This window comes from Protomyctophum bolini (genome assembly GCF_963924005.1).
Source record: "Protomyctophum bolini genome assembly, chromosome: 12".
NCBI lineage: Eukaryota > Metazoa > Chordata > Actinopteri > Myctophiformes > Myctophidae > Protomyctophum > Protomyctophum bolini.
Genome location: NC_137873.1, coordinates 5415015 through 5437278, shown reverse-complemented (window position 1 = coordinate 5437278; position 22264 = coordinate 5415015). Strand labels below are relative to the sequence as shown.

The following is a 22264-nucleotide window of genomic DNA, read 5'->3' as shown; positions in this document are numbered from 1 at the left end:
ACCCTAATAACACTGAAAGCGTTTTTGAAACCATTTTCCGGATGCATCTGCATATACAGTAGGTGGGCAGTGTTTGGATTAGGTGCACGTGAGATGATAGGATGCATCAGGGGACCGGCCAGGGGACCATAGATCTTGACAGGTTGGTTTAGGCACAGAGCAGAGAAATTCCTCAGCAGTTCTGTCATCTCATTGACTCAAAGAAAGAGTGCTTTAATACTACAGCAAGAACATAGCGTATAGGCGGGCCTGATACTATACAGGCAACTGTAGAGGTCCCATTTGCTCGCATGGTTCACTTAACTGGTAGACATCTCCACCAACGTGCAATGCAAACCAAAGGCAGTCCCAAGTTAGAGACTGCCGTGCAGACTACATCATGCAATTGCCTGATGAGGAATCCATGCTTCCCTTTCAAACTGGGAGGTATTGTGACTTGGGTGGTATGAGAAGTGAAGGATAAATGCACAAGTACTGCTGTGTGAATGTTGCTATTCATATGATATCCAACTTCAAACAAAATATTCATTGACAGTATTTTCTTTTTAGACTCTAGAATCTGTCAAACAAATGACAGAATCTCATTTAATTGCATCAAACACCAAGCCACAGAGCAATTTCTATAATGTTTTGTTTTGTTTGATTTCATGCCTTGACAATTCATTGCAACAGATCAAAAACTGTGAATACTACTTCAAGGTTCAGCCCACATAATGCAAGTCAGTTAATTTACCTTCATCTCCAATGTGTTTGATGCATGGTTGTTAAACATGGTCAACAAAGTATCAAATTAATACTGTCATCCATACATTGATGTTGTTTATAGATTAATTTACTAAACAAGAGCATTAGAGTCAAACACTGCTTTATTCCATCTTCAAGAGCATCACCATGACTGAAGAATCTTTCAAGTAAGCTATAGAGATTATGTAAAATATGTATACTCCTCTTAAACCCTGTTGTCAAAAATTGTTACGGACGCCAGGTAAGTAAACTTGCTTGTCCTTCAAACACCAGTAAAAGGAAAATCTCAACAGAATGTATCCAAATGTAAATCCAGCATGCGACACATGTGGCCAGTCACCACTCGCCGGCCACTCTAGCCCATATGTTCTGGCACTGCACAAAACTAACATATTGTCAAAGTATATTTAAATCACTGTCAGACATTGTTGAAAAACCTTTTGACCTGAATCCACTGACTGATTTCTGGGGGTCAAAAGGCCTGGGGGTCAAACTGACGTCCAGTTTTCAATATAGCATGGTAAAAATGTGTGACTATACTGGCTCGCAAGTGCATGTTCCGACTCACACTACACGTGTTACGCAAATGTTATGCACTATTTGCAATTAGAAAAGATAAAGTTTGAATTGAGAGGGAGTGAAGACCAATTTTACAAGACTTGGCAACCCTTCATTGACCATTTCAATAATTGCACGCTAACCCCTCCTACACAATAGATAACATAACCAAAAATAGAAAAAGGAAAAAAAAGTGTCTGACAGTGTGCGAGACCTTTTCTTTGTTTTTCAAAGATACCCTTTTCTATTAAAAAAAAATGTTACTTTTGTACTTCGATCTGCCATTATGTGATATCTTTAATGAAACAGAGGAATTAAGAGAGGAGGGCACAATTTGTGCTGGGAGAGTTTGAGAGCAAGAGTTTCTGTCCTGTTGTCTTTGTTTTGTTTGGCTGTTGCTATCTGTCACTGTTTAACAGCTTTTTGCATTTATATACCTTTTTTATTTGTATTCATCTGGAACATTTACATTATTTATCTGTCAATAAAAACACCTCGGAGTAAACCAACAAATAGCTTATTCTTTTATAAATGTAACTGCAATCTGATTACTTTTGGGAGATTTGCTTGTAACTTTAATAGATTAAAGTTGGCCATAAGTGTGTAAACCACTCTAGTTCACTTGGCAATCCATCAACCACCCAGCCAACCCAACCCTGCTAGTACGTTTCCACGGTTGACCCCGTATTTTACGAGGCCTGGGTGTACCTATTAGCACCCAAATGTTGCTCAGGTCCAGGCCCTGCCCACTCAGACAAAGACTCCAGCTGTTTCAGACCCCCCCCCCCCCCCCCCCCCCCAACCTGGCCTGGCCAGACCAGACCAGGACAGGACCGGATAACTTGCTGGAACAAGCTGTAGGCTTACACACCTATGGGTATTAAGCAGAAAAGCACATCCTAGTCATGTAGTGTTATGTTTGGGCTGGTTGAAGTGGATAAACAAACGCAAGCTGTCTGTGCCTAGGGCAAAGTCACATTTATACATTGTCGTACAACCATGTTGCTCAGGAAAAAATCACACATTTTCAAGTGAACAAACGCGATGCATTTGTAACATGGTCATAAGACCCAAGTATAAATTGGGATACTTAAGTGTTGTTCTTGGTCTGAGACTCCGACATACCGGAGTCATTCTCTCTGTTTACAAAAAGAGACACAGCAGCCAGAATCTCAGCGAGTGTGCATTCTGTCTGACAGGATGAATAGACAGTGTATGCCGAGCGGCAGACAGCCTTGTACAGCGGGTCACAGTCGTGCTAAAAGCCTCTTCAGAGACGTTACGTGCCTCAGACATTATGGCCAGCCAGGGCAATGGACTCTCAAGTGACTACTTTGATGATGGACCAAACTGCTCCTTGGTCTTTTCGCTCAGCAGTCTGCAAAATCCTTATCACAACAGATGGGATTAAGAGATAGAAATTATGCGAGGAGAATAGGGGAATTGGGGGGGTTCTTTTCAACATCTCTTTTATCATGCTGCCAAAACAGGCCTCTCCTATGAATAGCAAGTGAGACAATGTTGCATCTGGAATATGTAAGTTATTCTAACATAGTTTGATACTGAGTCATGAGAAATATTCATTGCTTTCTGTTTTGCTTATGCAACAGAACACTTACCTCAGCGGAACATGATTAAATTGGCACATACTGTATTTACTGTATGTGCCAATTTAATCATACACTTACACTGACTGGCAAATTCACCAATCACCAGTGGTGGAAGAAGTACTCTTTTTGTGTTTTACTACAATGTAGCACCACTTTGTTAAGTAAAAGTACTGTATTCAAAATGTTACCAGTAAAAGCAGCAAAATATACTTAAAGCACCAAAAGTGGATATTTCAAAATGTGTGAAATCTGTAGATTTGTACAGATTTGTACATTTGCCAAGTGACCAGTAAGTTAGTAACTAAAAAGTTCTCAAATAGTAGTGTATGTAAACTACACTGTGTCTGAGATGTAGTGATGTAGAAGTGTAATAAAGTATCAAGAAACAGAAATACTTGAGTAAGGTAAAAAGTACTTTGAAACTGTACCTTTAGTACAGTAATTGTTTTTGTAACTGTGTTGTGACAATAGTTGATTGATTGATACTTTCCATCTGGACAAGAAGCTAGGTCATAAGCTGTCAATGTATGACCTTGAACTCCTCATGGCTAATAGTCCACTCACAAGCTTACCAACGTTTCTCTTCCATGTTTGGGCCACACTGCAGACACAGATAGTGAGAGTAGAGAGAGAGAAGAATAGCAAGAGAGAGAAAGAGGGGGGGGGGGGGGGGGGGGGGGATGCTTTGTTTCATGGGACCGGCGTAATCTGCAGTGGGAAACAGACACAAAAACACAGAGAGAGGAAGGACAGACTGCATGTGCACCGCCACCCACTGCACACAAACTGTACTGTAAGACATCAGAGACACATACTGCACAGATTACAAACTCCCCAAAAGATTTGGAAAACTAATAAAAAACGTCCACATCTGCACACAACAGCAAGATTTGTGAGCTGTTGTGACAGGAAAAAGACGGAATACAACCACTGTAAAGACTATTCCTGCAGTATCTGCAGTGTGCCAATCTCTGTAAATACAGTAGATCTACTGTAGATGTGTAAAAGTTTATTTTACATATCTGATTGCAATGTTACACCACCCTGTTTACAAATTTATTTTCTTTATTCTAGTCTTTAATTTTATTAATTTTTAAATCACACCCGTGTGAAGTAAGAGGCGCTCTTGTCATCATACATCATCATACAGCATCACCAATTGCCGTCCTCACTTCTCAGCGGCCAATCACAATTGACTTCCTCACTTTTCTGTCCTCACTTTTTATTGTATGTATAAGTATGTACATTGCTCAGCCAATCAAATCATTGCTATGGGGTGCTCAGCCAATGAAATCATCGCTATGGGCTACACACAAACACACAAAGCTGGGCATAGGAGGAAAAATGCGTTGGCTTTGAAAAATTGGCATGTTTCCCATGCCAATAAATCACTTTTGAATTGAAAAAAATGTATGAATTGAGACAGAGCCAGAGAGAGGAGGGGGGAGACAGATACAAAGAAGACAGAGAGAGAGAGAGAGAGAGAGAGAGAGAAGATTGAGAGACAACATGGAAATGTACAGCGATAACAGCAGTGAGGGCAGAGTGGTGAAATCTCAGACATGATTTAAACAAACAGAAACTCTGTCTCTGCCCCAAGTTGGTCTTGAAAAAATAGTCCTAAAATGGAGAGAGAGAGCACCACATTCAGACCAACAATAAACCATTTGAGAACCCCGCTCAGGAGTTTATTAGTGCTGTAAAAAAAACAAGATCATGCATGAGTCATATTTCTCCAGATTAGGACGCTTAGTTTATTCTTTGTATACCGTAAATGTAGGACATCCAACTGGCAACATTGAGAGAATCAGATAACTTAAGACATTAATGTGGAAAAATAGCCTGTATTAGAAAAAAGAAAAAAAAGCAGAACATTCCCACCGCATTGCAATGTTGTTCCAACTTCCTACAGTAAGTTATCTATTATTCCGGTCACGTCCCTGTACCCAGCATTTCCTCTGGATTCTCTTTGGTGTTGTTGTGACAAAGCGTGGATGCAGTGGAGGATATGGAGTGTGAACCTAAACTTAGACTTTACCAAGTTCCTTAGAGTATATATACTCTAAGCCAAGTTCCCTGATTTGTTGGGGATACACAAATGGATTTCCATTTCCTCCTCACACTCAGTTTACATTCCCCAAGGAAACACCGAGGTGTGAAAATCAAACCAAAAAGGGGGGACATTATAATATGGAACTATACTGTGGCAGTACTCTCCAGGGGTGCCCGCAAAAGGTAGATTGCGATCTACAGTACCAGTAGATCACAAAGGCTGTGCAGGTGGATCACATGATATGTCCCTAGAGAATATTTATGGTTTCAAGTGTACAAACGTCGGTATCACTACAAATTAATTACAAAAAAACAAAGAAACCCCCCCGCCCCCCTATTTCCCATTCCAAGTGCATTTGTCTTATAATGTAACCAGTGACGCTATAGAGGGTATGGTATGCGCATGCTTAAAGTTAAATGGCACATCGAGTGTCAAATCAACATGCAAAGTGAGTTTAACATTGTTTAATGCAATCAGATAGGACTTTTCTGTGTGGATGTCAAGGCCAGAAAGTCGTTTTTTGCCACTCAGTAGGCGTTCCTGCATAACTTCCTGGTTTGATGATGATGTCACGCGCATACCCTCTATTCCAAAGCCTCAGGTACATATATAAACTATTTTCAGCAATGGTATAATAATGTTTTTGGTGGGTAGATCTTGTTCATTTTTAAAGTAGTTCTCAAGTCAAAAAAGCGGGGCACCCCTGCAGTACTCCATTAATCAATAACCCAAACTTTTAAAACTCATCAAATGTCTGTATCTCCTGTTGACATTTCTTGATTGACTAATCAGAGTAGAAGAGTATTACTGGTAGCACAGCATCACAGATTTAAAACAAAACTGAAAATAAATACTGTTGAAAAATATACATCATATATTTTCTTTACATTGGTGAATGGTCAGTGTGAGTTCAGACATTACGTAAATCTCCCAGGAAGGATTGGAGAGGGAGAGGTTTCTGTGCACCACTGCAAGTTCCCTCAAAGGTTCTGCACACATCAAATGCTTGCATAATGGAGTTTGGCTTGAGTTGGAACACTGTTTTTTTTTCCCCCTTGGAAATACCCCCACCTTCAGGCCGAGCTCTGCTTCCACCTCTTTGACAGCTTGTCTCAATGGCATCAGTTCCTGCTGGAAACATGGGGAGAAAAAGGGAAAATATAATTTAAATAAATAAAAAATGCAGCTCCCTCCAGTGAATCCCATGCAGCTGAGCTCCCTCGAGGCTGTTTCTATACATTTCCATGTAGGCCTATACATGCCCACCACATACTACCATCCATACACATGAAAGCACCACCCCGATACACCTACGGTCCTACGCCCAAGCTCTGAAAACAGCAACTCTCAGCCCCACACATGGAAGAATCACACCCTATGAGCACAACATGCACAGTGAGCTAATTTACACCAACTGGATCCAGTCCAAAACTATTGGAATATAATTCCAAAATGCATTACAAAACCTTTTAACTTGATATAGTGTAACCCAGGTTTATAATTGTATTTGTATCTGTATTTGTATGGTCACGCGGTACCATCTGCATCAGTTCGCATGCATTTGTATGGTCACGGTACCATCTGCATCAGTTCACAGCGATCACTCACTCAGTCACACCAGTTTGGAATCAGCAATCATCACCACACCCTAGTATAAAGCACAGCACTTTTGTCTCAGTCAGTGAGGTGCACATCACTGGCTGTGCCAGGTCTGTATCCTTTCTTCTACAATCTTTTTTACTCTTCATTATAAAGCATTATATTAACACTGATGATTGGTTTTAGACGTCCAAATACACACTGGTGAACCGAACCGAACTGATGAGCTGGATGAGCTGTAGAACTTGAACTGAATTGGTGAGTTTATTGTTTGAAATGTTTGAAGTGTTTGAACTGTTTTGTTTGGTTTTGGTTATTTTCATTTGATGTTTAAAACTTAAAGGATTATTTGATTTGACATTTGTAAATTATTGTTTGATTTGTATGCTTGTAGATCAGCTACTTTGATTATTATTTTTGATAAGATATTTAATTTGGCCTTTTTGTGTTCAGGCCAGGTTTTCCCTTTATTCCATGAAACCCCATGAATGATGATGATGAACACAATGGCGAGCCCAGAACGAGAACCTGGACGGTAGGACCTGATTCACTCAAACACACACTTCCCCCCCATAACCACTCCATACACTCTCAAACACAGCCTCACATTACCCACCTGACCTTGAAATGACTTTGACTTTGGACAAACTATGAACAATTGACTGAGCCTACTTTTGGGTTGAATTACTCTTATTTATATCTGCATTGTTGTTTCTTTTGTTTCCTTCAATAATAATATCTTAAGCATAATTTACAGTGTCTTAGGTTCTTTATGTTTTCAATGCAAACTCCTTCCACCATACGCCTACTTCTGACAGCAGTACTGGTCCAACTTAAAGTATATGCTACAATAGACTCAGTCAACACAGTCTTGCGGGCAGACCTGGCTCCCAAGAGAAAACAGACTACTGCCCACAGTACCAAGACCAAGAAAATCACACATGTTTATATCCAAATGAATGCAAAAACATTGAAATACTGCTTTCAACTTTCAAAAGTGTCTCCTATGGATGTATAGCTATCTCTGACAGAAAATTCACAATCTTCTTATAGTTTCACAAGATGGTATTACTCAATATATTACTTAATATATTTTTAGGGCCATGTCATGACATTTGGTCTACCTGCATATAGACTTTGTGATATACTGGTAGATCCCCATCTACCTTTTGGCCCAAAAGGTCCAGAGTGTTGATTTAACCTTGTGTAGCATTGCGCGGAAGCAGGGATTGAACCCAGGGCTCCCACTCGCCAGACCAACTCGCAACCTGTGACGGCCACCCCTGCTCTAGAGACTGTTGCAGTATGAACGTGGCCTTAGTCAAAGCGTTTCATCATGAGCTTCCGGCTGGCCTCGTAACCCAGGAACAACACTCCGTTGGCTGGGAAGGTGCGGACCATGGTGGGGGTGAGGCCAGAGTAAAGTGCCCTCACACCTTCAGTACGTGCGACGGCCACAAATGTTTTGAGGAATCCCACCTCTTTGCCCATCATGGACATCACTTGTATCCGAGACTTGACCGAGTCCACGGGGTAGACCACCAGCTCAAGACCTGCCCCCGCCAAACCCCCGCTGAACACGGTTGGTGCCACGCCTATGTCGTCCTTGGGGAGTTTCAAGTGTTCCGCAAACGCGGAGCGACAGAGTTCGTAGGTGATGAAGAAGAAGAAGTAACCGGGAATGTCTCTGACTAGGGTGGTGGTCAGGCCCTGGAAGAAGCCCAGCGGTCCATCGTTCCTCAGCACCGTCTTCACCACCGACCGCACCGTTCTTTGGCCATTGGTGATCTTGCCCGACGCCTCCATTTCTTCCATGGCTTGGAGACGGCACTTCACAAGCTCAGTGGGGCACACCACGAGAGCGGAGAAAACGGACGCCACTGAACCGGCGCAGGCTTTCTGCATGTCGCTGAGGACGGCGTCGCTGCTTAGACCGGCGCCGGAGCAAACGAGCCGCTGGCAGCAGCCGTAGCTCATGAAGAGCACGGAGTTCTCCGTGACGTTGGCCAACAGAGCTGGGACGGTGCCTCGGTAGAGTCCGCGCAGACCCGCGTTTCTGTAGGTAGATCCAAGACAATGGCGGAAGCCTCGGTACAGTGTCGGAAATGTCTGCATTTTCACTTTGACGGTGTCCAGTGGTTGCCCGACCAGGACACACGCTGCGCCTCCTACCGCTCCTGCAGAAAGGTCAATCGTGGCCTGGATCACTGGATGCGGGGTCATGGTGTCTGAGAAGTTGACAGCGTAATGGCTCTTATTGAATCAGCTATAGCTAAAGCTCCTCTTTAGAAGATCAAAGATGAACTTATAGCGTAAAACCTCAAGGGTTGACTTTGACAACGCAGATGATGACACATGTCCCTGGAGGCTGGAGATTTGCACGCTGGATACATCCAAGCTGTGTCTAACAATGGAGGTTCGTGCATGACGTTCCACCTAACAATCTAAAAAAGACTCAACACTCAACATCTGCTAAACATCTCTCGCATTTATACGTCACACTGCAGATCTGTTTATGCCCATATATGGACAATTGGGCATATACTGCCCAAATATGTCTGGCTTTCACTTGTGACGTCATGTGGCAGCCAAATCTATGGACTCTCTCTCTGAATAAAACGTGAGAGAGAGAGAAATAGACAAATTGGAATTAACTACGGGTAGGTACTGAATGCGTTGCATTGTACCCCACAAAACCAGTTTCCCTTTAACATCCAGACTCAATCGGGTAACGCAAGGCGGTAATATCGCAACAGTTACTTTCAAATAAATACAAAGAAAGCCAGGAGGTGAGGAGAATGCAGTGACTGCACCAGCCCTTCCAAACATAACTCTTCGTTTCAAGGACTATGATTATGTTTCAATGACTGAAGCATACATAGAAGCCTAACACAAAGTCACAAACCCATGTATGCAATGCAGACTTTTTTTCCTAAAGCATAAGGTCGCAATCCCATTCCAGTTAATTGTGAGTCTCTCTCTCTCTCTCCGTCTCTCTCTCTCTCTCTCTCTGCAACACAATGTGGAGAGCTGTGTAGCGGGTGAGTCAAATGCTGCGTACTGTATAAGTACCCACGTTTATATGGCCATTGCAATATATAACGAGGGTTTGCCTCATTCCATTCTGGCATGTGGCCAAAGGTTTTATGATTAAAACCAGATTGTGCTTGCCCAACTCAGACAGGTCAGAAAAATAGATTGCAGTTGCGCATACTCTGCACAAGAGGGAAGTGTCCACAGAGGAACATTCATGCACCTCTTTTCCCCATTTTGTAATGGTGGGACATTTTGGAAACGGTGATTTCTTTCGTCGTTTGACTCATCTTATACACATAAACCCCCAGAGACACTCGATTAATCTCAATCAAGTGTTATTATGTTACATCATTATCCTGATAATGTCTCTAGTATGACTATCACAATAACACAAGGCAGGGTGAGTTCTTTGTTAAAACTCAGCACAGTAAATGATACCAGTTGTGAGTCACAGCTGTTATCATGTTGTAAATATAACGACGCCTCTTTTGTGTCTAATAATTCACAAAAAAGAACTGGGGGGGCATTCTTTTGCCAGAAACAACTGAACTCCTGCCAACTCCCACTTCTCTTAGTAATGATGACTTACACTGCAAGAAATGTCTTATCTCCCATGCACAATCCCCCTCACTCGCCCCCCTCCCTCTCTTTGGTCATCTCCCCTGTTCTCTATATTGAGTCTTCAGTTGTGTTAGTTAAAAATCCAATTGAGCAAGATCATACAGGTATGACTTTTTTCTACAAGACAAGAAAAGACAATTAGACAACACAGATGTATCAAACTTCCCCCAGTTTATATGGGATTGATTTTAAAGTGCTTCTGAGCAAGAGCAGATTACGGGATCTTGCTATCTTGTTGTTTTAAAAGTGAATATATGTGACATTGAACGATTTACTCAAATTATACACTGTGCATATACTATAAGAGGGGGGGAAGAAACTCAAAACTAAATGAAAAAGTTTAACTAGGCAGACATTTCTTGCAGTGTAAGAAGACCGGGAAATCATGTGACATCAACAAAAGCAGACATACTACGCCCCCCACCCACACAACCACACACAGTCAGTCTCTCTCACTCACTCACTCACTCACACACACACACACACACACACACACACACACGTACACACACACGTAAATACTCCCCTTGTGTAACAGGGGAACACTGCGATTCATTTAGTGACTATAAGTCATAACCCAACGCAGCCAGTAAACATGCCCAACGTCATTGGGCACAATCAGGCATTATGGACGAACAGAAACATCAACATAGTAAAATAAGAAACTAAATGAGCGGAATGTTCTGTGTGAAGCACTTTGAATTGCCCAGTTGTGCTCAGCTAAACAAATAAACTTGCATTTCGTTTCACAGTACAATCTGCAATTTAACTTTGACTAAATTGTAACCACTTAAGCTGTGTTTTTTTAAACTTTAACGCATCGTGACATGCTGAGTTTGTAGATCTGCTATTTACAAGACAAGAAAATAGGGACACCAGGTTCAAAGTTATAAATGAACAGTGTAAGGCAGGTAGTAAGGGAGCATACATACAATATCAGCCCTATGTATGATATGGTGCATTGTCTGTATGCAATATTATGAACCTGAATATGTCAATATATAAGAGCTATATATGATTTCTATAGTATATGAATATAGCTCTAATATATTGACAATTGACATTATGTCCTTTATCTACATGTACACATATATGGCCCTGAATGTGGCATATATGCCACTATAAGAGCCATATATGTTGCATATATGTCCTACCTATCTACATATGTGAATATATGTAGATAATTAGGACATATTCAGGTTCTTATATTATAAGAACCTGAATATGACCTATATGTTCTGTTGCATATATGTGACATAAACTAACACCAACCCTAACCCTAACTGAGGGAACACAGGCATGATGACCCCGGGAGACGGTAGTAAAGCGTGTAAGACAACTGGAAACTTACCATGAGTTTGCCCCCCTGCTTGGTCCCCGACCTCCACTCACTGTTGCAGGGTCTCATGTTTCAGCCCCCCATTGCATTGGGGCAGCCTCCTCCTCCCTCCGTCACACCATGCTGGTACTCTGTCGGCCTCTCCTGGGGTGTGGCGGGTTCATCTTCAGGGGTATAGGGGGCTGACAGGGGGGGCCCTTCCCGCATCTCCCGTTCTGGGGGTAAGGTGGAGGCTTCTGGGTCTTGGAGCCAGCGGTGCTTCTCCCAATAACAACCGTAGGGTCCAGGTTCTGATGGGGGGGAGGATGGGGGGGTCCTGGGTGGACGGGGGGGCCCACGTGGTGGTTGGAGTCTCTGGGGGGATACAGGTGAGGAGGGTGGCCGTTCGCGCGCGGCCGCTCGTGTTTGGGGTCTTTGCCGTGGCCAGGCTGCTGTGCGATAAGATTGGTCTTGACCACGGACGCCATGTGAACGGGAGAGGGAGAGTTAGTTCTGAGGATGACGTGGTCCACGTGTCTGTGCTGCTGGGACGCCTGCATGGAAGCAGGATCGTGATTGGCTACGAGGGCCATGTTGAGGTGTCCCGGGTGAGAGGTGCCGTGCACCATGCCGGAGCCCCCCTGGGTGACGCTGGCTACGTCTTCGCTCAAGTCCATGTTCACTGTCAGACGATCAATCTGTTCCACCACCTGATTGACAAGAAGGTCGATACATAACAAATCAATATTCATATATAGCATGTTATTCTCAGTGGTTTTCCCTTGGCTACGTGACCGAACCAGAAAAAAAGGGCTCCTATAGAATCAGCCAGAATAAATGAAGGTCACTTTAAGTAGATGTCCTGTCCATATAATAGAGGCATTCCAAAATGGATACTGTATAATTTATCTACAGTCTCGAGCCAAGCTTTTTTTTTAGTGCTGTGAGGAAGGCAACCGAATTTCCTTGCCTTCTGCAAAAGGTCAGTGCAAATCACTTTTAATCAATGTTCCTAGAAGATGAATAAAAAACGATAGTCAATACAGATACACACACACACACACACACACACACACACACACACACACACACACACACACACACACACACACACACACACACACAATATAACATGAACGTGCACTGTAGCCGTTTTAGTCATGTCATGTCATGTAAATGACTTTAGATGTCACCATAATCATGTCTACATCGAAGATTGAGAGGTCTCTGAACACAAACCTGGGTCTTTGTGTAAGCACACCTGCTGTAAACACAAAACTTTAATTATACACACACACACACGTCTAATAGAGACCAACTACCTCTTTCATCTCCACGTGAACCTGCTTCAACCCCCCCAGCACATCCTCCAAGTCTGTGACCACTTGTCGGATCTGATCCCGGACAGAGTCCTGTTTCCCCTTCTGTCCCACCAGATCTGTATCCTGGTGCTGTTGGGAGCTGAGGCAGCAGTCGCCATCACCAGTGGGCTGTTTCGGGGGTTCGTGATTTGCATTCTCAGGGGGAGGAGGAGGAACATATATCCCTTTCCGTCTGCTCCGGCTCATGTGTATCTGGGGGACTTCTGTGGAGAAGAATCCCCTGTGAGGGCCCCCGCGTCCTCCATTACAGCACTCCTCTGATCCACCCTTCCATCTGCTCCAGTCCTGATGGCTATCGCTCTCCCAGCCATCGTAGTACGCCGGCCTCAGTCCATAGTGGCCGCCGTTGGGCACGGCGGCGTGCACCCGATCGGTGGCGCGCGTCAGCTGCTCCAGGTGACAACATTCACGTCCCTGGCCTTCATCATCCTCCTCCTCCTCCTCCACCTCCTCCTCCTCCTCAAACCGGGACACATACTTGACGATCCGCCGGCGTCTGTGACCTTTGAACTGTGGAGGTGGGAGTGGCTGCTGCTGCGGTGGCCTGGTGTCAAACGGGCGTGCCACCCCAGGAACATCACCACGCACCACACAGCTGCACTGTTCCCTCACAGACGGGTAGTGTCTGAAGCCAGCAGGCTCCGGCGGGCACCGCCACTGGGCAGGGTTCGTGTCCCAGGAGGGGTGACCGTGGCTCCTGTCGCCCGGCGCCGGCTGGCCCGCGAACACAGGCCTCCTCTGTGGGTTGCGATGGAGGCCACTCCTCTCGGAACCGACCGGGGCAGCTCTCCCTCCGTCTGTGTCTTTAAGGGAAGGAGTCCAGATGTCTCTCCCAAGGTCCAGCGATGGGTGGTCCCCTCGCGCCGGCGTGGGGTAGCATCCTGGCCCGCCGCCGCCGCCGCCGTAGTATTGCTGGTGGTGAGGGAGCCACAGCTCATGCCAGTCACAGGGGTGGTGGTGGTGGTGGTGGTCCCACTGGCAGGGGGCGTCACGCAGCGGATGTCGCCGGTGTCCTGGGGTCCGCGCGGCGTCTGTGTACATGTCCAGAGAGAGCCTAGAGAGGCTCGTGTGGAGAAACGCCTCAGAAACGACTAGCTTCCTGCCGTCACCGCGGACTCACTGTACACTCATTCACTCGCTCTGTTTTCCTCATCTGCGTCTTTCCTTCCCACAAGAAAACTTTTCCTGAGCTCTCTCTCTCTAACTCTCTCCCTCTCTCTTTTCCTCTCTATCTCTCTCCTCTCTGTTGTTTTTTTGTCATACCCAAGACTGCCCCCCCCCCTTTCCTTCCTGCCCCTCCACCTCTTTATGTTGCTCTTTTCTCTCCTGGAGTTGTTTCTTTTCGGGGGTCTTTTGCTTCATTTCCCGGAACTCCCCCAACCACCCCCCCCCACCCCCGACCCCAGCCCCCGCAACCCCACAACCCCAGTTCTCCTGGATCGTCTTGGAACTTTCTTCCCTTCCCTCCTGCTTCTCTCACTGCCGTATAGAACCTCTTTCTCCTGCAGGGGCCCCCTCGCTCCCTCCGTTTGTCTCTACCTCTCCCGCCTAGTCGTTCAGTCTCATTTGCTGCTGCAGGCTTTCCGTCTCTCTCTCTCTCTCTGTCTCTCTCTCTCTCTCTCTCTCTGTCTCTCTCTCTCTCTCTCTCTCTCTCTCTCCTCTCTCCCACACTTGGCTGTGCATTTCCCGTTTCCTCCCTCCCCTCCCCTCCCCTTCCCTCCCTTCCCCTGCGCTCTGCTCTCCTCTGTTTCTCCACCTCTTACTCTCTTGCGTCTCTCCCTGTCTCTCTCTCTCGCTCGCTCGCACACACGCACAGGCACACACACACACGCACGCACGTGCGTCGTGCACGCACACACGCACGCACACACACACACACACACACACACACACACACACCAACTGTACCTGAAAATGTCTGAAAATCAAATCTTCTCCACTTAAAATCCAAATGCCTTGTGTGTCCGCTTCGGCTCTAGTTGCCAGCTTGTGGTTTCTGTGTGCGTGTGCGCGCGTGTGCGCGCGTGCGTGCGCATGCTCGCGTGCGTGCGTGTGAGAGAGATAGAGAGAGAAAGAAAGATAGAAGAGAGAGATAGAGAGAGAGTGAGTGTGAGTGAGTCTCAGCTCCAGTGCTGAGCTCATTAGACACAACTAAAGCCCTTGCACTCTACAATTAAACGCTGCCTGGGATTCCTCAGCCATAGACGGAGAGGGGAGGGAGAGGAGGTGGGGTTTCTAACTAACATATACAGACCAAGGAGCAGATGGCACACACAGGAAGACAGAGTTTGTACAGAGCAACACTTTTCTCAGTATAGGTCTCTCTTTCTCCTTTTTTTTTGCTCGTCCTCTTGCTCCACCGCTTCCCTTCCTCTTTTCTCCTTCCCCCATTCTCTCTGTATTCACTCTCCTTCTTGCCGTCCCGTCCCGTCCCCCCTCTCTCTCTCTCTCTCTCTCTCTCTCTCTTTCATTCTTTCTCTCTCCGTTTCATCCTTTGCAGTCATAGTCATCCTCACTCTATCACTGTCTGCTGAAGTGATCGCAGTTCAACAGTTCAGTCATAACTATCCCCCTGTTGAGGCATGCACAGACAGCCACTCTGCGTAGGAAAGTATGCATTTAACTTCTCCGTACCATACGAACTCCTATCTGTTTCAGCTGCAGTCGCACGGGGAACTGATGTCTGAAGGGCAAATGTGCGGCTCCAGCTACACAGTAGAATTCATCACATGGTATTCTCAAACAGCTACCTCCTTCTCACAGAGAGTTCACCTACAGTATAGTATTATATGCGCAGTGAATGATCATTATAGTCCATTGCAAGTATGGTTGAACTTTGAACCTGGTGTAGCCATGGACCAAGCTTCCTTTCTAGCACAATTGGTCTGCATACCTTCACATAGAGAGAGAGAGGGAGAGAGAGAGAGAGAGAGAGAGGGAGAGAGGGAGCAGGGAGGCAATATCTGGCATCCTCTGCTAACAGAAATAGCTGAGGCAAGTCTGCACTCTGGCTCTTTGTCCACAATGGCTGCGTCCAGGCGTTTATTTTCAAAGAGAATAACTGGAGCTTTGAAGACAATGGATTGTAAAAAAGATGGCTAACAGACAGAGGCTGACAGGCTCTCGTCTGCGCCATGGTGTTATTGTGAGCTTCATGTGATTCTTTTAGGAATCGTTCCCAAGGGAACAGGAATAGACACTAAGGGAACAGGTGTGTTTCCCAACAGAGAGGAACCAAACATTTTAGACTATATTTGGAAGCCAAGGGAAAAGCTTGCGTACACATGAGGCACAAATAAAAACAGTCACACAACAATGCACGCACACATCGACACACATGCACATACGAGATGTTGTTTTTTATCCCTCTTACCCTCACAAGCACACATACACACACACGTGACACATTGACTTGTAGGATGTTTAATACATGCAGTCGCTGCCTCTCTCTTTCTCTCTCTTGCACACACACACACACACACACACACACACACACACACACGCACGTGCACACACATCCCATGAGAATCAGGTATGAGGAGTGAGGAGAAAGGATGAGATGAGGATGAAAGATTGAGGTATTGTGTGTGTGTGTGTGTGTGTGTGTGTGTGTGAGAGAGAGTGAGAATTCTGCAGTGAATGCAAAACATTGATCAAAAACAGTCAGGCAAATGTGTTGCTAATGCTAAAGCCTTAACATAATGAGCAAAATCATCCAATAATAAATGTCTTATTGGTTTACATTAAAGTTCAAATGTACTGCAAATAATGCTCTGTATATATATAATATATCAGATGTTTGACCAACACTCCAGTATCTGTACTAATATGGCTGTGGTGCTGCAGGTTAAAGCCTATTCGTACGGTATATGTCCATGTACGGAATTGCATGCAGTGTGTGGGAAAAAACATGCTTGTTACTGTATATTGTGCATGTGTGTCTAGAGGTCTGTGCTGTGTTGTTGCATCATGCTGCATTGTGTCCGTCTGCAAGGACTCCCGCTTCAATGCACCGCTGAAGGCCATCGGTGAGTTGGACAATGGCAGCTCAACCACTTAAGCCCTATTATATGTCGAAAATAGTTGATCTACAAGCTCGCAGTGCTCACACTGCAACACATTCCTATTGCTGAAATAGCAATGCCAGGGTTAGATCAGAGAGCTATACTACTGCAATTATACCAAGTTATATGGATAATAATAACAACCCTGAGAATTTCACTGTGTGGGATCAAAGATGACCTCATAAAAAGTAAAAAAAAAAAAGGATGACCTCATAAGAACATGTACGTATACTTTAGTTAACTTTAATTAAGCTCTCGATATGGTGTTTGTTACACTGTTTGTCCTACTTACGGCACATTACGTGCTTAAGGCCATGAGGCCCAGATAATTATTAGACCACATAGCCTAATAATGGCCCTAGAATCGACCTACACAGAATCACAGACTATAATACACCACATACCACCACGGTGGTGCAGCATAGCATAGCGGAGCAATACTTTTAGTCACAAATGATCTTAGAGCCATATACTGTTTGGAAGCACGGGCACTTGCGCATCATATTTATAAATATCGCAGAGCAGATTCACATGGTTTTTGTTATTTGCAGTGGCATTTACAGTGGCATGTGACAAGTTGTTTTCAAGCCATTTGAAACGGCTCCATAGTGTACTCTATAATTATAACTGTACATAATGGAGCTGGATAAGGGAAAGAAGAAAATAAACTTGAGTCAAGTCATGGGCATCAAGTGTACCCCAGTATACATCATCACACTCTCAAATTACTCTCTATGGTAAATGGTGAGGATGTATCGCGGATTTCACAAAGCAGCAAAGTTAAACTTCTGTTAAACGTAAAGTTTGAATTGAGAGTGTAAAACTGACTCTTTACATTTACATTTATCCAAACAAAATCTGACGTTAGAGGTAAAAATGTCAGTGTTTTCCAATTCCCACCAAAAGTTATAGTAACTTTGAGACAAGAAAAATCTACCTGCAAAAAACTTTAAATCATGCCGTCTCTTCTATTTCTCTATCCCTTATTTTGCTTTTCTAAAGCAGTGTGTTGTGACGAGTCGATCACCTAATACCCGATGCCTATACAGTACTGTATTGACTGTATTTAGGAATACAATGGATGTTTTGTTCCAAAGAGGATTCTCACTTTCAGGCCAAAGAACACTGCATCATGACTAATTTGTTCCAAACATGCTGCTTCAATAAAATCACAGTTCGAAGGCTTTCTTATGCTGTACATTAATGACATTTTTTGTCACTGTGTTAAAATATGTGTGTGAGAGCACAATCTGCTCTCCCAAAATAACACTTGGGAGGCTTAAAGCTTGTTTAAATGCATACATTGAAGTGTTGGGAGAAACCAATGTTTTAGTTAGGAAAGCCCAGTCCACAGTCCACAGTGCCTATACGGCTTGGCCAGGCGCTCCACCGAACACAATTGGCCGTGTTCACAGGTGGGAACTTCTGGGAAGCCAGCAATGGCGAGTACTGTAGCTGCACTAGCGACTCTACTACAGGTTGGTCGGTGTGCCTGTTAAGCAGGGAGTGGAACTGGGAGGAGGGATAGTGTGTTCCTCTGCACGTTGCAAAACTTGTGTAGGTTATGTCAGGTGAGAAGAAGTGCCTCCATGTGTATCGGAGGACATGATTTTCTACAATAGGGGTTTGGCAGTGACAGGGGACTATTCGCACTTAATTGCCACAGTGAATTTGCACATATACTATATAGAGGTATGATATCATCCATGCAAGAGCCTATGGCAGCTGTGAAAATCTCTTGAGTCCACATGAAAATGGAAGAGAGCACTATACTATTAGATGACATAACGTCAGGTCATAGCGAACGTTGACTTGACAAGCTGAGCTCCGGGTACTCGCAGGAAGCCCAGAATGGTTGACTAAGAAAATAGGTGTGAAATGATTCATTCTCCTCTGTTGGTCTGAGATTGCACTCACAGGGGAAGGCGGGAAGATTGGTAGCATTAAGAGGAGACGTTGATTTATCAGCTCTAGACTGCGGCAGATTACACTGAATGGATGCAAGATAATATGACAACTAAAATAGGCAGTTATAATGCCGTGGCTTTTGCTTCTTCAGGGAATGGGGAATCATGCAGTAAGGCACGAGTGGACACATTGTTCTGGGACAGCATTGCCTGCCCAGCAGTCCTCTTCTCCCAGACCAGGACTATGACAGGAACTGTGAGCTGACCTGCATCATTCTGTACCAAACAATGAGCCAGTATTTTAATTGGTTCAATTAGAATTTTGGCTCAGTAGTGTTAAAAGTATATACCGGTATATTAAAAAATCACACCTGTGTGAAGTGAGGGGCGCTCTTATCATCTTACAACATCGAGGAGGGAATTCATTATTAAGGGCACATTATGGTATCATTCTTTTTCCTGACAATACGACTCAAACTTAATATTACATACAGATATGTTTTACGTCTATTCATCTAACTCTAATATATTAAAGTCTAACTCATGCTGCTATGATTAGGTGATGTAATGAAGATGTAAAACAAACGGTGTCAAAGCAAACATTAAATTATCTTTATTACTTGCGCAAGCAGAGCGCGCAAGTAATCGTTTCGCTTGGTCTCTTCGAAGTGAAGACAAGTTTTCTTCAACGGTAAATCTGTGCCTGGTTTGCTGGGACTAGTTACAACATTACGTCATCCTTGAGAGAGTACATGGTGTGTATATGACGTAATTTGTAACTAGTTACAAATTACGTCATATACACACCATGTACTCTCTCAAGGATGACGTAATGTTGTAACTAGTCCCAGCAAACCAGGCACAGATTTACCGTTGAAGAAAACTTGTCTTCACTTTTTGGAACCAAGTAACCACAGTATACTGCTAATCAAATTACAACTACATACTCTGTATGTAGTTACTTGCGCAAGCAGAGCGCGCAAGTAATCGTTTCGCTTGGTCTCTTCGAAGTGAAGCCAAGTTTTCTTCAACCGTAAGTCTGTGCCTGGTTTGCTGGGACCAGTTACAACATTACGTCATCCTTGAGAGAGTACATGGTGTGTATATGACGTAATGTTACAAGTTACAAGTTACAAGTTACAACATTACGTCATATACACACCATGTACTCTCTCAAGGATGACGTAATGTTGTAACTGGTCCCAGCAAACCAGGCACAGACTTACGGTTGAAAAAAACTTGGCTTCACTTTTTGGAACCAAGTAACCACAGTATACTGCTAATCAAATTACAACTACATACTCTGTATGTAGTTGTAATGTGATTTTTAATTTGTAAATCTGTGCCTGGTCTGCTGGGAACAGACTACACAGATGACCATATCTCTTACGTCATCACTGAGAGCTAGTCATACATATACACACACCATGTACTCTGGTCCCAGTTCTCAACGATGACGTAATGTTGTAACTGGTCCCAGCAAACCAGGCACAGACTTAACGGTTGAAAAAAACTTGGCTTCACTTTTTGGAACCAAGTAACCACGGTATACTGCTAATCAAATTACAACTACAGATTTCGGAAGTATTTTAGATCATGTATATTTCAACAAATTTGAAAGTATTATTACAGAAATTGAAGTTAGAGACACATATTACTCTGATCATGATTTAGTATTAATATCACTATAGTACAAAATGAAATACATTTAAAACAATTGACAATTTACAATAAGTAATAAAATAATTATACTGTATAATATATTTTAATTCAGTTTATATACCTTTTTTTTCATCACATATCAATGATTCATTTTTCTGTAAAAAAGTAGTTAGGTAGCAAATAGTTACACGTAATGATTAAACATTTCAAACGTTCCTTCACAGAGATACTGAGATGTGATACTTTCCAGCGGTCGAAAGTACTTGCGCGCTCTGCTTGCGCACTAGTAGGCCATTTATGGCCTACTAGTGTGCAACAAGCAAGTATGCACTCGGCAGAGTGCAGTTCTAGTTGTTAATGGGATTTAATGTTTGTGTTAGGGACAAAGCAAACATTAATTTCTCTTCATTGTCAAACAAACATTGAACTAAAAACATTAAACCTGTATATAGGAGGGGCTAGCGCCCCTCAAAAATATGGAATTATTAGTCAATCTTCTATCCAGACAGATGGATAAAGAAAATAGTTACGAGAATGAGAAATACATTTGAAACCATTTGAAAAAATGAGTCACCTTATGTGATGAAGAATTGAAGTCGCAGCTAATCTCACGAATGGTGAGTTTCGTTTTTAAGTAATTAGATATGAAGAATGTATGCCTAGACTGTTCAGATTGTGGATATTGACCTGGATATGAAGCATCCGTAGCGCAAAAATAATATGACGTTAGTTTTTAAATAGATACGAGAGACAGAGCCCTCTCCTCTCATATAATAAAATAATAATAATACAATTTAAAAATACTTTCAAAGTTGAAATGAAAATAACTTCAGCAGAGGCGGTCATATTTCAGCAGCAGTGCCACTGCTAAAAGCATAGGGGACACACTGAAAGTGAAGGTGAACTACAGCTGCACATGCCAGGGGTTTTACACCTCTGCTCTGTCTGCAGCCTACTAAAATAGAGTGTCCTGCTATAGACGCCGATTCCAACAAGAAATACAAGTTCAAGCACTCAGTCAAGTCAGTAGCCTAAGGACACAATTTACAAGATTACATATTTCACTACCGTTGCCTACAAGTACAAACTTTTTCAATATTTTTCAAGATAATTATTTCTCATCTAGTTTTTGGGTGAAAACCCTTCATTTCTGCTATGTTGGATATTAGGTACTGAAAGTCAGAATCTATTCAAGAGGCATCCAGTTGTTTTTCCAAACTGATCATGTAGGCATACGTTATTAACAGGCAATGTTGGCAATGTCCAATGAACTCAGATTTGTTCATTATTTCATGAAGTTGACGTATAAATATTGCAAAACTAAACATCAAGGAGATTACCACGTCCACGTTCTTATTTTATTACTTTGTAGTTTGTTCTAGCTTGATTCCAACCAGCCATGGGGGCAGAGGGAAACACCTGTTCTGCAGTAACACCCTGTGAATTCTGAGTTTGATTCCCATCGGAACGGACAGAAGTGTTTCTTTATCTTTTAACCACTAGCAACTGCTGAATCATTCATTCGGCAACATTCAATTGATCCTGGAAGTGTGCAGTGGTGGAAAAAGTACTCACATTTTTAAGTGTATCAAAATAATCAATACTGCACTATAGAAATACTCAGTTACAAGTAAAAGTTTGGAATTATTGAGTAAAAGTACAAAGGTATTGGCATGTATTTTAAAATAAGTCATTGTGCAGAATGTCCCA

General features: G+C 43.4%; 2 protein-coding genes across 5 annotated transcripts; both read right to left on the bottom strand.

The window, feature by feature from the left end:
- Positions 1-4639: 4639 nt before the first annotated feature.
- On the bottom strand, positions 4640-14282 carry LOC308325499 (uncharacterized protein). 4 transcript variants are annotated; one of them, XM_080778013.1, is made up of 3 exons: positions 12862-14282; positions 11569-12249; positions 4640-6096 (listed from the first exon to the last, which is right to left on the bottom strand). In XM_080778013.1, exons 1-2 carry the CDS (start codon positions 13960-13962, stop codon positions 11674-11676), a joined length of 1677 nt encoding a protein of 558 aa, XP_080634139.1. In that variant the 5' UTR covers positions 13963-14282; the 3' UTR covers positions 4640-6096; positions 11569-11673. The 4 variants fall into 4 exon arrangements, with proteins under 4 accessions (XP_080634139.1, XP_080634141.1, XP_080634138.1 ...); XM_080778015.1 differs by having other exon boundaries at positions 4640-6093; XM_080778012.1 differs by having other exon boundaries at positions 11573-12249.
- Positions 7882-8787, bottom strand: LOC308325599 (mitochondrial ornithine transporter 1-like; the record flags this gene model as incomplete). Its single annotated transcript, XM_080778138.1, has 1 exon — positions 7882-8787. The coding sequence occupies one exon, from the start codon at positions 8785-8787 to the stop codon at positions 7882-7884; it is 906 nt and encodes a 301-aa protein (XP_080634264.1).
- Positions 14283-22264: the final 7982 nt, after the last annotated feature.

Coding starts and splice junctions, on each gene's coding strand:
- LOC308325499 (XM_080778013.1), bottom strand. CDS start 13,962: ATGTACACAGACGCCGCGCGGACCCCAGGACACCGGCGACATCCGCTG. Junction 12,250..12,861: donor TTCACGTGGAGATGAAAGAG/GTAGTTGGTCTC, acceptor CTTGTCAATCAG/GTGGTGGAACAGATTGATCG.